The sequence below is a fragment of the Leucopleurus acutus genome (assembly GCF_964270905.1).
Source record: "Leucopleurus acutus genome assembly, chromosome: 9".
Taxonomy (NCBI): domain Eukaryota; kingdom Metazoa; phylum Chordata; class Mammalia; order Artiodactyla; family Delphinidae; genus Leucopleurus; species Leucopleurus acutus.
Window position 1 is genome coordinate 80,601,458 of NC_139144.1, and position 16,142 is coordinate 80,617,599.

A 16,142-nucleotide genomic window follows, 5' to 3' on the forward strand; every position below is an offset into this window, starting at 1 on the left:
ATAGCTAGTGGGAAGCAGCCGCATAGCACAGGGAGATCAGCTCGGTGCTTTGTGACCGCCTGGAGGGGTGGGATAGGGAGGGTGGGAGGGAGGGAGACGCAAGAGGGAAGAGATATGGGAACATATGTATATGTATAACTGATTCACTTTGTTATAAAGCAGAAACCAACACACCATTGTAAAGCAATTATACCCCAATAAAGATGTTAAAAAAAAAAAAAGTCAATTGGCCTCTCATCTGCATCGCTGTGGCACTTTAGCATACTTTGGAACTTCTCTCATTGAATTATACCTATTTATTCTACTGTCTGCCTTTCCTGCCGTGAAGCGATCTGGTAAAAGAGGGGAAAAAAAGGCTTTAGAGTTAGTTAGATCTGGGTTTGAATCCCCGCTGCATGACTGTGAACATTCTCTTTGCACCATAGTTTCCTTATAGTAAAATGATGAAAACAGTACTAAACTCAGAGCGCTCTTACGTTCTGCCACACGGCAGCTGGGAAGAAATCTTAGTTTCCTTCCTTGACCCATCACACCCTCCATCCCGAGAGCTACCCCCATTCTAGCTGTGAGTTCTCTGATACCAGAAACTTCATTCAGCAGGACAACCTTTAGTGCCTTGGCCCAAGTCTAGCACATAGTAGGGATTCAGTAAATGTTTGTCAGGCTGAAATAAACTGCAAGATGACCAGCAGTTATGCACGCAGAGAAGTTAAGAAGTGAGCGTTTCAACGGCAGAAACAACTTGCAAGAGGGCAAAGAGGAAAGAATGAGCCTGGGCTTTGCTGGGAACCGCGAGGAGACCACACGGAATGGAACAGTAAACATACACTGGGAAACAGTGCAGGAGGAGAATGGAGAGCAAGCAGCACAGCCAGCGTTAAAGGGCGTTGGTACTGGGGAGAAAGTGTTTGGACTTTCTTAGGCAGTTACTGCAGGTTTGTATCTCTAAAGCTTTGATGATGAGCCTTCACCTTTCCATTGAGCAGGTAGGTGGCGGGCTGCATTATGTTCATCAACACTCCCACTGGACTCCAGCTAAATTTGTATCTCAAGGGATTGTCTGAATGTTCAGGGGCTGGAAGGCCACCGCAGTAGGAAACATAAGATTCAATCTGTAAGATAAAGAATCAATAAATTAGGGAAATTAACAATTAGTTACGGAGAATAATCTATCCAAATCTATCCGAGTAATTAATTGAGTACAGTGACACAAATAAGGTAAACTTGTTACAGTTTCTCCTTTCTTAAAGTTACAAAGGCTTTCAAAAATACATCCTTAAAGCCAAACACCATTTGGTGTTTGTCAGTTATATTTAGATTAAGTCAGGTATATTTATATATATATATGTGTGTGTATATATATATATATATTTTTTTTTTTTTTTTAATCATCTAGAGATTGTGGCTAACATTTTGCTCCGTTAAAAATCCAACCATTAGTTCAATTCTGCTTGGTCAGTGCCTCCTGACTTTTAATTCAAATTATATACTTCATTATAATTTGATTATATATGTATAATTATTAGTATTAATATGTAATTAATATAAATATTATTAATTGATATGATATATAATTTAATTAATTTGATTCTATATTTGATTATATATATTACATATGTGTGTGTATATATATAATATAAAATATATATAACCTGTTTTAGGTTATATATATATTATGTTAGGTTAGGTTTAATCTGAGTCATCACATTTTCATGGCCAATAGTTCTTTCTTATGTGTAAAAGATACTTTATATACCAACAGGTTGATAATATTACAAAGAATTTTTCCCACTTTTAAAAGTCAAACCTTATTATAGAATCTCCAAAGCAGTCTAAAATCTTTTATCAAACCAAAATATATATTATAGTAGCATCTATTTCTCTAAAAATCTATTGTTAAGGCTTGGACTTTTTTTTTACCATACAAATATTTCTGCAGTTTCAAAATTTTACTTGAAATTTCTAGTCAAAGTATGAGTTAGAATATAGCAGTTTCTTCTCAAAATAGACTAAAGACCCTAAATGTAACACCAGAAACCATGAAACTCCTAAAGGAAAACATAGGCAGAACACTCTGACACAAATTGCAGCAATGTTTTTTTGGATCTGTCTCCCAAAGCAAAGGAAATAAAAGCAAAAATAAACAAATGGGACCTAATTAAACTTAAAAGCTTTTGCACAGCAAAGGAAACTATCCAGAAAGCAAAAAGACAATCTACTGAAAGGGAGAAAATATTTGCAAATGATATGACTGATAAGGGGTTAATGTTCAAAATATAAGGGCTTCCCTGGTGGCGCAGTGGTTGAGAGTCCGCCTGCCGATGCAGGGGACGCGGGTTCGTGCCCCAGTCCGGGAGGATCCCACATGCCGCGGAGCGGCTGGGCCCGTGAGCCATGGCCGCTGAGCCTGCGCGTCCGGAGCCTGTGCTCCGCAACGGGAGAGGCCACAACAGTGAGAGGCCCGTGTACCGCAAAAAAAAAAAAAAAAAAAAAAAAAAAAAATATATATATATATATATATATATATAAAAATACATATAAATAGCCATATAACTTAACATCAAAAAAACAAACAACCTGATTAAAGAATGGGCAGAAGACCTGAATAGACATTTTTCCAAAGAAGAAATGCAGATGGCCAACAGGCACATGAAAAGATGCTCAACATTGTTAATCATCAGGGGAATGCAAATCAAAACCACAGTGAGATATCACCTCACACCTGTCAGAGTGGCTGTCATCAATAAGAACACAAATAACAAATGTTGGTGAGGATGTGGAGAAAATGGAACCTTCATACACTGTTGGTGCGAATGTAAATTGGTGCAGCCACTGTGAAAAACAGCACGGAGGTTTCTCAAAAAACTAAAAATAGAACTACCACATGACCCAGCAATCCCACTCCTGGGTATATATCTGAGAAAAACAAAAACACTAATTCAAAAAGATACATGCACCCCAATGTTCATAGCAGCATTATTTACAATTGCCAAGATATGGAAGCAACCTAAGTGTCCATTAACAGATGAATGGATAAAGAAGATGTGGCACATATATACAATGGAATACTATTCAGCCATAAAAAAGAATGAAATTTTTCTATTTGCAACAACATGGATGGACTTGTAGGGTACTATGCTAAGTGAAATAAGCAGACAGAGAAAGGCAAATACTGTATGATATCACTTATATGTGGGATCTAAAAAATACAACAAACTAGTAAATACAGTAAAAAAGAAGCAGACTCACAGATACAGAGAACAAACTGGTGATTACCAATGGGAAGAGGGAAGGGAGGAGGGGTAGAGGATTAAGAGGTACAAACTATTAGGCATAAAATAAGCTACAAGGAATATATCCAACACAGGGAATATAGCCAACATTTAAAAATAATTATAAATGGAGTATAACCTTTAAAAAAAGAATACAGTAGTTTCTTTAATCAGAATTATAGAAAGAGTATTTCTGTACACAAAAATCGGGACCTCTTAATATTTTCCTAAATGGACCTTTGGGTGTCCGTTGGGCTCACCGTGGCTCCCACTTCTTTGGCCTTATCTATCGTTTCCATTGCCAACATATGATCAAGACCAGGGTCCAATCCCAATTCGCCAATGACTGTGATGCCAGCATCTTCCACACTGAAAGAGGTGGAAAGAGAAGGAAGGAAAATTTGGATAGAAAATAAAAACAATTCCATGGAGCTACTTTGTTGAAAACCTACAGAAACTTACCTCTTTTCTAATTCTTTTAGCACCGGGGTGATGTAGCTTGCAGTGATCATGTTAACCTTGCTTGCGATGCATGCCTTGGCCACAAGAGGATGCAATACATAAGGCAACAAGCTTAAAAACAGGAGAAACTAATCAGAAACTTTCTTTGCCAACCGTCCCTCCAATGTACCTTGAACTGCACTAAAGTGAAGATATCACACTGATTATTCTCTCAGAGATGATCAATGACTCCTTGAAGACTACAGAATAAATTCATCCTGTTATCATATTTAAAACTCTCCACAATATGACCTTCACTTAACCTTTCTATTTTTCCTCCTTGCATCTCCTTCATAAACCATATATGGGGACCAAAGAAGCTATTGTAATTCTCCACTCACAGTCTTTACTTTTCCATTTGTGAATCTTTACTCTCACCGTGTCTTCCACTTGAAATAGTCCCTCACCCACCCACCCCCATCCAGATCATACCTTCCTTAAAGAAATGTCTGAAAAGGTAAATCCTCCAAGAAGCTTTCCCAGATTCCCCCAAATCCAGATCTTCCTCTGTATGCACTCAGCTATCCTTTTGTAACATTTAATGGACTTTATTCTACTCATCCTTATATTTCTATGATTTTCTCTCTTGGGTCCCTTAGTAAAAGGTAACGTTGCTATTCTTTTTACCTCCACATCTCCTAAATGGCTATCGTTAAACTAAGTCAAAGTGACCCATATGTTACAATAAAGAGTAGAGTCTAGGAAAGGCCAGCGGAAGAAATAAGTTTCGATGGTATTGTTAGGTGTAAAAGCTATCGAAACAGCTAAACGTCTATATGGTAAGCAAAAACTGAAACTGTACTCAAAACTCAACTTTGGGTCTTCTAAGAATCTGGCTCTGGTGTTTTACTTTGGTGCTGGGACTACACAATCACAAAAAAATGAATTTCCATAAATTTACATATAAATAAGTATATTCATATTCTACCAAGAAATAACAAGCATCCTGTCAATCATTTAGTAATATTTAAGTTCTACTAGCTTATTGCCTATTTGGCAAAGCAATCTACACAGTACCAATGAAAATATAAATACAAACTTGTAAACATTATTACAGTATATCACTGTACTTGTTAAATTCCTCCTGTTTATTTCATATTTTCTCTATTTCACATAAAACAAAACAATAAAACCACCTCTCAGGCACTTATTCCTCTTCAGGTTAACAGAACAGAGTATTGTTACTTAGATTTATTATCATGCAGAATAAAATTGGGTACGTATTTTGCCAGTAACAATATGAAAGCCCTTGATCTCTGTTTTTTGGCTTTTTTTTTTTTTTTTTAAAGAAGATGTTGGGGGTAGGAGTTCAGTAATTTATTTATTTATTTTTGCTCTGCTGGGTCTTCGTTTCTGTGCAAGGGCTTTCTCTAGTTGTGGCAAGCGGGGGCCACTCTTCATCGCGGTGCGCGGGCCTCTGACTATCGCGGCCTCTCTTGTTGCGGAGCACAGGCTCCAGACGCGCAGGCTCAGCAGTTGTGGCTCACGGGCCTAGTTGCTCCGCGGCATGTGGGATCTTCCCGGACCGGGGCACGAACCCGTGTCCCCTGCATCAGCAGGCGGACTCTCAACCACTATGCCACCAGGGAAGCCCTTTTTGGCTTTTTTAATCAAAAATAATTATTACTAAATGTGGTAGCCCTTTAAAAGCCAATGAATGAAATACTTGCAAAACTCTTAGTTGGAAAATTATTAATAGAAAATGTTCAGTGGCATCATCTTAAAGGTTAGTGGGGATTTTTTGTCGCATTCTCCACGTTGAAAACCTGTCTGATAAAAATTTTATCCAGATCTAATATTTTTAAATTTGGGCATTATCAGCACTAACCTAATAATATGCTGAGAACTAGAACGATAGAACTTCCATTGATGGTGCCTATTTTAGACAAAGGGATTAGAGTTCATAATTCATTGTGTATGTAATATAGCAACTACTCAAGAGGACATAATTAACCCAAATAGTTGGAAATGCCACTTGTGAAAACATACACAAAATACACATCTAATTTTCAAAGTAATTTATCAAACTCAATTCCTACTTTGCATTAAATCGTTAAAAACCAGAACTGCAAAATAAAACCATGAGAATTTGACATATTATAAAATTTTTGTGAAACATATTCTTCACTCATTTTACTTTGATAGTCCCTAACATTGTGTTTACATCAAAACATTCTTTCTCCAACTTAAAAAATGAAAAGCTATGTAAGAAACACTACAGGAATGTTTAACATCATTTCCACTATTCACCACAGAAATTCAACCAACTGAGAAAAATGGAATATAAAACAGATTTTGCTCATGCTAAATCTTATTGCAGGTCACCAAGTCGTGGAATTCTAAATTTTACACCTGTTCATAGATTATTATCGTGTCCATTATCTTGTCATATTTTGCTTCTGATTTTGTTCAAAATGTGTTTTGTTATGTTCTTTTCTTTTTTTAATCAAAAAACAACGTTATGTTTAGGTACCTATGTGTGGCAAAACAAATTCTCTTTGTTTTATTCAGTAGGCTAGAATATTACATTTTGAAGGACTTACTTTCATAATTATAACCTGACAGACAAGGTCTATTGGTTATTGATAAACTTTTGCTAAAAAATAATTAATTCACATTAAATTTTTATAAATTGAATAATGTTTTTAAGTGTCCAAAGTGAGCCTATATTAAGAGATAATGAGAAAGTTCCCACTTAGAATTACCTTTCTTTGCGTCTGTTTTCCAACACACACACCCCCTTTTTTTAAGGAGGAAATCACAGAACTTGCACAGAACTTGCAGAACTTCCTCCAAAGATACCATTTGAATCTGATCTAACTATGAAAGTGATCTAATTATGAAAAAGCAGGTTAACTTTCTTCCTTCCATCTTGGAAAAATTATATTCTAAGAATAAATGGCTTATTCTTATCACTTTGATGTTTTCAAAGTGAAGTAGCTAGCCTTCATTTTGTAGCCCTGTATCTAGAGTTAGATCTGCAGTTGTATTAGATAGTAATGAATGATATATTTCAAGATATGTTCCTCTGCTAAGGCTAAAAATGGTCATAGGGCTAGAGAATCTACTCACTTTCATTTAAGCTTTATAAGTCCAAAGGAAAAAATAGCCACCCAAATACGTCGTTAGTGCCTCATGACCCAGCATTTCCACTTCTAGGTGAATCCAACAGAAGCGTGTGTATACGGTAACCAACAGACAAACACTACATTGTTCATGGCAGCACTATTCATAATAGCCAAATTCTGGAAACAACCTAAACACTCATCAGCAGTCAAATGGATAATAATAGTATATTCACGTAATGGAATATTACACAGTAAAGAGAATAAACTACAGTTACAGACAACAACACAAATGACGATCACAATGCTAAAGAAAGAAGGCAGCCACGAATGAGGACATACTGAAAGATCCCGACTGTACAAATTGAAAACTAGCAGAAACGAATCTCTATGTTAGAAGCCAGGACAGTGCTTACCCTTGAAGGATGGGGCTGGTAATAAAAGGGGGCACAAGGAGCACTTCTTGGACACTATTATATTCTGTTTCTGATGTGGATGATGGTTACACCATGTGTTCACTTTGTGAAAATTCTTTGAACTACAAACTTATGATTTGTACACTTTCCTGGAGGCACATGTGAGTGTAAAAGTTTACTGAGAGAAGAGAAGAGGAGAGAAGGGGGAAGGGAGGACAGGGGAGAGGAGGGGAGAAGAGAAGAGTGGAGAGGAGAGAAAATAAGGAAAGAGAAGTAACAGCAACAACAACAAAATATACGGCAATCATGTCTTACTATTTACTAACCTGATGACAAGATCCTGCGTTGCCACCAAGGAGTTCAACTTCACTTCTTGTTTACCAACGTACAGACTAACAGGATTAATATTATACTTCTTGCCTAACTGTTCGATTTGATTCTCCATGTCAGAGCCTATTCAAGAATCAAAACATCCAATCTTTAGATTTCCTTCTACTAGTCAGAGAGTAAAACACATTTTAACATCTCCAAAAATAATTTTTCAAAGTTTAGAAACAAGATAGTCATCTAACATTCACAGAGTAGCCATGTTTTGAAATCAATTTTACTTCCTCTTCTTTAAAAATTGGGGCTTATTTACCTACTGTTATTTCTATATTGTCATCCCTCGATAGGTATTCCAACACCGGCTCAGATACGTAACCAGATCCAAGAACCAAGACCTTTTTCTTGGTGCTCGCTGAGAGTGACTGAACACGTTCCCTATAAATAAAAGGGAGGGGAGGGAATTTGAACAAAAAAACATTTCAAGTAACAAAATGTTGCTGTCCCCAAACCAGACTAAAACCTAGACTGTGAAGCAATTATTTTTTTCCCACACTTCTTACAGTAAGAACCTCAACAGGAGTTCCCAATACCAACATTTTTCATTATTTTAGATCTTGTATGATGAACAACAGACCCTGAGATCTTTGAGGTGTATGAGTTCCCTATACCACTAGTGAGGTGCAGATGCTGGACCAGCGCCTGGCTACTCACAACTGAGTAACTTGGTGTCACACTCTATCCTTCTGGGGGGCATGACTCAAAATCATGCTGGGGGCCTTACATCGAACCTTATTTACTCCTCGCAACCATCCGAGAAGACAACGATCTGAGGAGGAGATTATTATCATATTAGACACTGTCTTGTGATTTATCTTCAGGGTCACTTGAAAACAGTTAAAACCATAATTTTGAAATCACAAACGCCATGGGTTAAATGTAGAAACCTACATGAGTCACTAGGCAGAACTTTAATTCTTGAATTTTTCTGTTGTTGGAATTTGTGCCTTCCTGACAGCTAACTCTTTGTCTTTCCTGCAAACTCTGACCTCCAAGACAGTGACTGAGTCTTAGCTGTCTTTATAAACTCACTATTGCTCACTGTGTTTTGCCTTAAAGATGGAAGATACTCATTAAATGTCTTTTGAATCAGAGTCCCAGATGACATTATAAAACCATGGAATGGCTTGGTGACAGGGACTTAAGCAGAAGGCTCTGTTGCTGGAATCTTTTAGGACAGGATGCCTCTCAAACCTTAACCTTTATTTAACTTCACTTCATTTCATTAATTATAAGTGAATAAAAATAAATTTAAATGTAAAATGTTGCTGCCCCCTCTTCACCCCCAGAACTCATATTACTGATGAGGGGACGACCCCTTTAACTTCCACCCCCATCCCATTTCACCTCCCAGAAAGAAACACTATTACAGATCCTCTCTAACAGCACTTTCTGTAGTTTGTGTAATTGAAACACATTATTTTGATGTCCAAAAAATAAAATGTTCAAAATGCATATTTAAGAACTCGCTCCTAGATTTTAATACTCCCCACCCCATCAGCAACCCCAAAACGCTCCAGGTTAATAATCATTGTGCTAAGGAACGAAGAGAACAAAAGAACAAGGCAGGGATTCAAGATAACTCCAATTTCCTTCCAAAATGCAATCTTCATTTTCAGTCTCTTGGCACAAGGTTCTACCTGGGAAGGAGGGCAGGAAGTCCCAACAGTTGGGGCCAGCAGACCTGCCGCTACGTGAAATATAGTGTGTAAAGAGGGACTGGTCATGGTAGACACGTCATTGGATTAGTAATGTAAGAAAGAGATCATCTGATGATGACAATTCAAAGATACACAGAACTATGAAAAACAAATATGTGCAATTTCCCCTACAAGACACTCTCCTATGGAGTTACAGAACTAGTTGCTTTTTCAAAAAACAAATTATACACTCTTGTATCATGCCAGAATATTTCACTGACACACACAAAATTACTGTAAGCTAACAAACACATTTGGAAAAGGCGTAACAGTAGTACTTGATCTGGTCATACCTCTTATTTACTTCTTACAGGTGGAAAAACTGAGAAAGAAGACCAGGCAGTTTGTTTGTTTGTTTTTAATTTTCCCACTCTGGCTTCTCCTGAGAATTCAGTGCATGGGTTATTTTTTTTTAATGTGAATAGACCAGTGGAGCAGATATAAACACGGATCAAGTGCAATCAGTTGGAGACCAGAACATTCCAAAGAAATGTCAATGTTTCCAAACTTTTAGTAGTAAAACCAATTATAGAATCCAGGGCCTTAGCTAAGTATCTTCCTAAGAGAACTGTTCTCTCCAGTAGATTTGCCACATTACTTCCTGACACTTTCCTCCTAGTAAGAATCCCCAGGGGAAACTGACCTCTCACGATTTTCTTTCTTCACTACTTTTCTTAATTTCTAACCAAAAGCTCACTTTTCCGAGTATTATCCGAAACAAAAGAGAGTCCAAATCCTCAACCAAAAATCAGCCTGAAAGCACCACAGAAAGGGTTAGCAAGCTCATTTTCCTCTGAGAGAATAGCTGAGACATTACAACATGCAAAATGCTGGAGAAGGAACAAGGACAGAGCTTTTGGAGTTTTGCTTACTTACACCCAAGTCTACATGGATAACAGAAAGCCAGAACGATGCTACACTACTGTTTAAGGGAAAATAATTCACAATGGTTCCAGGCAGTCACTTCGTTTGAATTTCCTATTATTTACAGACATTTTTTAAAATTACATATTGCATAATCCTAGCATCGCGAACTCACATGGAAGCATTAAAAAAAAGGACTCATGAGATCCATGATAAGAATAAATGTATTAAACAAGAGGATGTGAATGATGCTTACCTGCTCTCCCGGAGTTTCTGGATATATTTATACTTATTAGACAATGTGCCGTTGGATGTAATCACTGCCTGAATATATACGATACAAGACATTTCTTTAGTCACCACATTTAGTCCCACAAACATGGGCTCATGACTAATAGAGAAAAGAGAGAGTAACAGAGAAAGACAGGGAGAGAAAAAGGAAAGGGGAGAATGGGGAGCAAGGAGAGTGGTGGAAAAAGACATTCATGAAAAGAAATTCTTTTCATAACTTACATCTCGCACCACAGGAGAAAAATTCTGACTCTCAAGAGGCTGTGTCGCGTCTGATAATATCTGAAAAGGAAATGAGATTGGAAAGAGAGAAATGACATTGCAAAGAAGGCTTCTTGCTATTTTATCCATATGAAAATATTAGTCAAAGGAAAGAAAATAGTTTAGAAAACAGTTTTTTGAAAATCACTGAATTGTATAGATAATTGGTAAAAGAAGTTTTCTATAAGCAATGAATTCTGCCCCCCTAAAACATTATTTTAGTACAATTATTTCAGTACAATTTCCAACTCTAAAACCAAAATTTAATCATGTTTGCTTACTGGAAGCACAAAAAAACTTATGCTTCCCCACCAGTTAAATGTATCATGTTGAGCGTGCTGGTAAATACCATCACACGCTTTATAACCATAGTCCTCCCTCTGAGGAACTCTACCCCTTCCCAAAAGGTTCAGGCTGGGGCTTCCCTGGTGGCGCAGTGGTTGAGAGTCCGCCTGCCGATGCAGGGGACGCGGGTTCATGCCCCGGTCCGGGAAGATCCCACATGCCGCGGAGCGGCTGGGCCCGTGAGCCATGGCCGCTGACCCTGCGAGTCCGGAGCCTGTGCTCGGCAACGGGAGAGGCCACAACAGTGAGAGGCCCGCATACCGCAAAAAAAAAAAAAAAAAAAGAGTTCAGGCTGTTCTATTAGAAGTAGAGAATGGGTCTTGCAGACAAAAGAGCCACCAACCCTACAATAGAGAGTCTCCCTCGGGTCAATATTAGTTCTGTTTATAGGCACATCAGCATTTCCAAAGTGTCAAGGAAAATGACTTGACCTGGTAAACTCAAAAAGTCATTCACACTCTTCCCATTATCTTGCAAGAATGAGTCAGATGGCCAACAACAAAGGCCACATCTCTCATATTAACATCCCAGCAACCCAGTCCTCCTCTTTTTTTCCAAGGTATAGAATCCTTGAATAGACTGCCAAAGGGTAAAGGTCATACAAGTCAGTATGATTGCTTCTGATGGCCAATGCGACGATCATTCCTTCTTTATCCATAGGTTAAGGTCCAGAGCACTCATCCAACTACGAAAGTGTAAAATGTACCTACCAGATGCTGGCAAGACAGTATCTGTTTACTGTATTAAAATAAATATAAAACTACTTCCATGTGTCTAAAACATAAGACACCTAGGCTCTCTATTGCTGGGATACTGGCAAAGCCAGGGCATTCTTTGGGAAACTGATGAAATGGACACACCTGGGGTCTCCCCACTGCTTGTTTCTCCCAGGCACCTTTGGAGTATTTCCTTCTCAAGCTGACTTCTCCACCTACCAACCCTGTCTACAAGCCAGGAGCCATCAGTAAGAAGACAATGAAATGAGTTCGCATTTCACTCGGTATATGGTTAAACGGCTGAACTCTTGTGTATCTCTTCACTCTCTCTCTGCTCTTTAGCTCTTAATTCCACAGCTTTATTTAGGCCTTACTGGGACCATGGGAACTACTTCCCACCTCTCTTTCCTCCATTTATCTCCAATCTACAACACAAATCTGATTATTTCTCCTGTGCCTATTTAAAATAATTCAGTAGCTTTCCGTTGCCTTCAAGTTAGTCTCAGGCTCCTCTACAGTCTGGCTCTGCCTCTCCTGCCTCAACCCTCCCATTGGCCTCACACCCAACACTTCAGTCCTGCTAACAGCGTGGAGCTGTGTATCTGCATCACACCCTCACCTGCCTCTGTGCCACGCCATGTAGACGCTTCACATGCTATTCCTCTACCTGGAACTCCTCCTCTTTGGTCTCCAAGATGCAGCTGAAGAATTGCCTCCTCTGAAAAGCCTTTACCAAAATCTGCCCCCAGGCAGACCTGGAAAGTAGGAACTGCACTTGGCATCTTGCTGTATGCCTACTACATTATAAAATGGTAAATATTCAATAAATACCTTAGTGGATACATGCAATAATTACTTAAAGTTCAATGGATTTTTTTTCCCCAAGGAAACTAATAATTGTCTTGCACTGCAGTCCTCAGAGATGCCAATCCTCATTTCGTTTTTTTTTTTTTTTTTTGGCCATGCTACACGGTATGCGGGATCTTAGTTCCCCAACCAGGGATAGAACCCGTGCCCCCTGCAGTGGAAGCGTGGAACTTAACCACTGGACCAACGGGGAAGTCCCTAATAATTGTCTTGAGTCCACCTAAAGAAAGGCAAACATAAAAGACAACAAAAGGCTGTTTGATCACTGCATTTAACTGTCTCCCTTGCTAGAATTCGACCAGTACAAAACTTGCAAGCACAAGCCTCCTGGAACATGTGGTATGTCTCGTCACTTCCACATATAACACCTTTGAGGCTCATCACTCTTTTTTTTTTTAATACATTTATTTTATTTACTTATTTATTTTTGGCTGTGTTGGGTTTTCGTTGCTGCCCTCGGGCTTTCTCTAGTTGCAGCAAGCGGGGGCTACTCTTCATTGCGGTGCGTGGGTTTCTCATTGCCGTGGCTTCTCTTGTTGCGGAGCATGGGCTCTAGGTGTGCAGGCTTCAGTAGTTGTGGCACACGGGCTCAGTAGTTGTAGCACGCGAGCTCAGTAGTTGTGGCTCACAGGCTCTAGAGCGCAGGCTCAGTAGTTGTGGCCCACAGGATTAGTTGCTTCCCGACATGTGGGATCTTCCCGGACGGGGGCTGGAACTTGTGTCCCCTGCATTGGCAGGCAGATTCCTAACCACCGCGCCACCAGGGAAGTCCCTCATCAGTCTTTTCTAAATTAATTTCAAGCTATTTATCCTGGTGTTAAGACCCTTTTAACACAAAACCAACATATTTACCTTAACTCCACCAGACCAGACAACGCACAGAAAGCTTACATTAAATTACTCCCACCTTTGCTGCCGTCTCCATCACACAGGATGCCTCCCACACCTACGCAAATGAACAGATCCTATACATCTACCAAGAACCAGCTCAAATGTCACCTTCCCTGACTTTCCCAACAGGGCAGATCCTCTCCCTCCACAACATCATTGGCATCTTTCTGATGGCTGTCACATTCCATCTTATGGCAGAGTTGCACACTCATCTTATCCCCTTCCTGGACCTCATACTCCTATAGGTCAGAAACTGTTTTAATTCTCTTCACTTATATGTGTGCCTTGTTCCAACAGACAAGAAATATCTATTGAACTCAACTGAAACAAAACTTCCATATTGGTTCAAAATGATATCTTGTGCCCTGCAGTGCTACAGGGTCCATAGGGACCTCAAGTCAAAAAGGAAAATCTGTGGGAAATAGGACAGTGCATATACCGGCATACCTTGTTCTATTGTGTTCAGTTTACTGTGGTTTACAGGTACTGATTTTTTTTTTTTTTTTTTTTTACAAATTGAAGGTTTGTGGCAACCCTGTGTCGGGCAAGTCTATCAGTACCATTATTCCAAAAGCATTTGTTCACTTCATGTCTCTGTGTCACATTTTAGTAACTCTCCCAATATTTCAAATTTTTCATTATTATTATTTTTGTTAAGCTGATCTGTGATCAGTGATCTTTAATGTTATTATTGCAAAAAGATAATGACTCATTGAAGGCTCAGATGATAGTTAACATATTTTAGCAATAAAGTATTTTTTTAATTGAAGTAGAGTTGATATACAATATTGTATTTCTTAATTAAGGTATGTACATTTTCTTTAGACTTAATGCTATTGCACACTTAATAGACTACAGTATAGTTTAAACATAACTTGTATATGCACTGGGAAATCAAAAAAATTTGTGTGACTCATTTTATTGTGATATTCACTTTACTGCAGTGGTCTGAAATTAAACCCACAATATCTCCGAGGTACTTTAAGTATAGCTCCCATACCATTATCAGAAAAGAATACAGAAAATATACTTAATTTTTTAGTGGTAAGCAGATACACATAGTATTAAAACTACATAGAGACACTCATCAGTTTTCAAAAATGTCCAGTGCTCAAAGATAGGCTGAGATAGATGTCTCCAAGACAATCCCACCACACTGTTTGGAAGACCTTAGTGACATATAAAAGGAAGGAGCTGTGACAACTTAGGGAAGTTGGCTTTGTCAACAGACATCGAAGCACTTTTCTTAGATGTAGTCACCAATGTGGAAGCAATGGCTGGGACGCTGAGCAGAGAGAAACTGAGAAGAGCTTTCGGCTGACCTTAAACAATAGGGTGACAAAAACTGGAGCTTAAGTTCTGTTGAAGGGGATCCTAATAAAGGCCAGATTTTCATTTGTGATCCTGAAAGACTATATTCTAAATAAATGGTAAATTGAAAAACATCAGTTTTCCAAAGGACCAAAGCCCACCTTTGAATCATCAATTGAGGTGATTTTTTTCCTAGCCTATCCCCCTGCCAGAAACAAAGGAAATCTTCTCTGAAAAAAAATACACAAAATCCAGAGCCTCAAATCATCTCTAAAATTTTATAGACACAATATCCAACATTCAATCAAAACCAAACAGGCATAGTAAGTGATAAGAATTGACTGAAAACCAAGAAGAAGTAAAACAAAGAACATAAACAGACCCAAACGTTCACTGTAATTATCAGAAGTGAGTTTAAACTCAGATTAATATGTTCAAAAAATAAAATTTTCCCCAAAAAGGCAAAACTAATCCATAGTTTTTAGTCAAGATGATAGGTACCTTTCAGAAGGAGAGTGGAAACGGTGCTGGGAGAGGCACAAGGGGATTTCTGGGATGTTAACATTGTTCTCTTTTTTACCTATGTAGTGTTCACATGGGTGTCTTTGTGATAATTTATCATGCTGTATACTTACATATCACTTATCTGTGAGACTTTAATATTTTATGCTATTATATAATGTAAAAAAATTATATTTTCTTCTTTAAGAAAAATTTTATTTAAATTTTACTTATCCCTCATCAGTTACATGGGCTAACCCTCAAACACACTTTACTAAGGATTTCATTGAATTGGCTTGCTTTTCTCCTAACATCTGTATGAGATCAACTGTACTGAATGAATGGCAATTTTGATTAAGGACAAATTGGAATGAAAAACTGTGATCTAAGGTTCAAAAGAAATAAACTTGTAGGGCTTCCCTGGTGGCACAGTGGTTAAGAATCCACCTGCCAATGCAGGGCACATGGGTTCAAGCCCTGGTCCGGGAAGATCCCACATGCTGTGGAGTAACGAAGCCCACGGGCCACAACTACTGAACCTGTGCTCTAGAGCCTGTAAGCCACAACTACTGAGCCCACGTGCCACAACTATGAAGCCTGCACATCTAGATCCCGTGTTCCATAACAAGAGAAGCCACCGCAATGAGAAGCCCATGCACCGCAACGAAGAGTAGCCCCTGCTCACCGCAACTAGAGAAAGCCCGCGCACAGCAACAAAAGACCCAACTCAGCCATAAATAAATAAATAAATAGATTA

At 38.6% G+C, this 16,142-nt stretch overlaps 1 protein-coding gene across 2 annotated transcripts in view; it reads right to left on the bottom strand.

The window, feature by feature from the left end:
* Positions 1–16,142, bottom strand: part of AASS (aminoadipate-semialdehyde synthase) — a 73,291-nt gene that overhangs the window by 22,417 nt on the left and 34,732 nt on the right. For both annotated transcript variants that reach the window (XM_082846693.1, XM_082846692.1), the window contains exons 12-18: positions 10,716–10,775; positions 10,459–10,526; positions 7,895–8,016; positions 7,581–7,707; positions 3,735–3,845; positions 3,533–3,641; positions 972–1,112 (exon numbers count right to left, since the gene is read on the bottom strand). In XM_082846693.1, the coding sequence (XP_082702819.1) occupies positions 972–1,112; positions 3,533–3,641; positions 3,735–3,845; positions 7,581–7,707; positions 7,895–8,016; positions 10,459–10,526; positions 10,716–10,775 (738 nt within the window). The remainder of the gene's footprint in view (positions 1–971; positions 1,113–3,532; positions 3,642–3,734; positions 3,846–7,580; positions 7,708–7,894; positions 8,017–10,458; positions 10,527–10,715; positions 10,776–16,142) is intronic.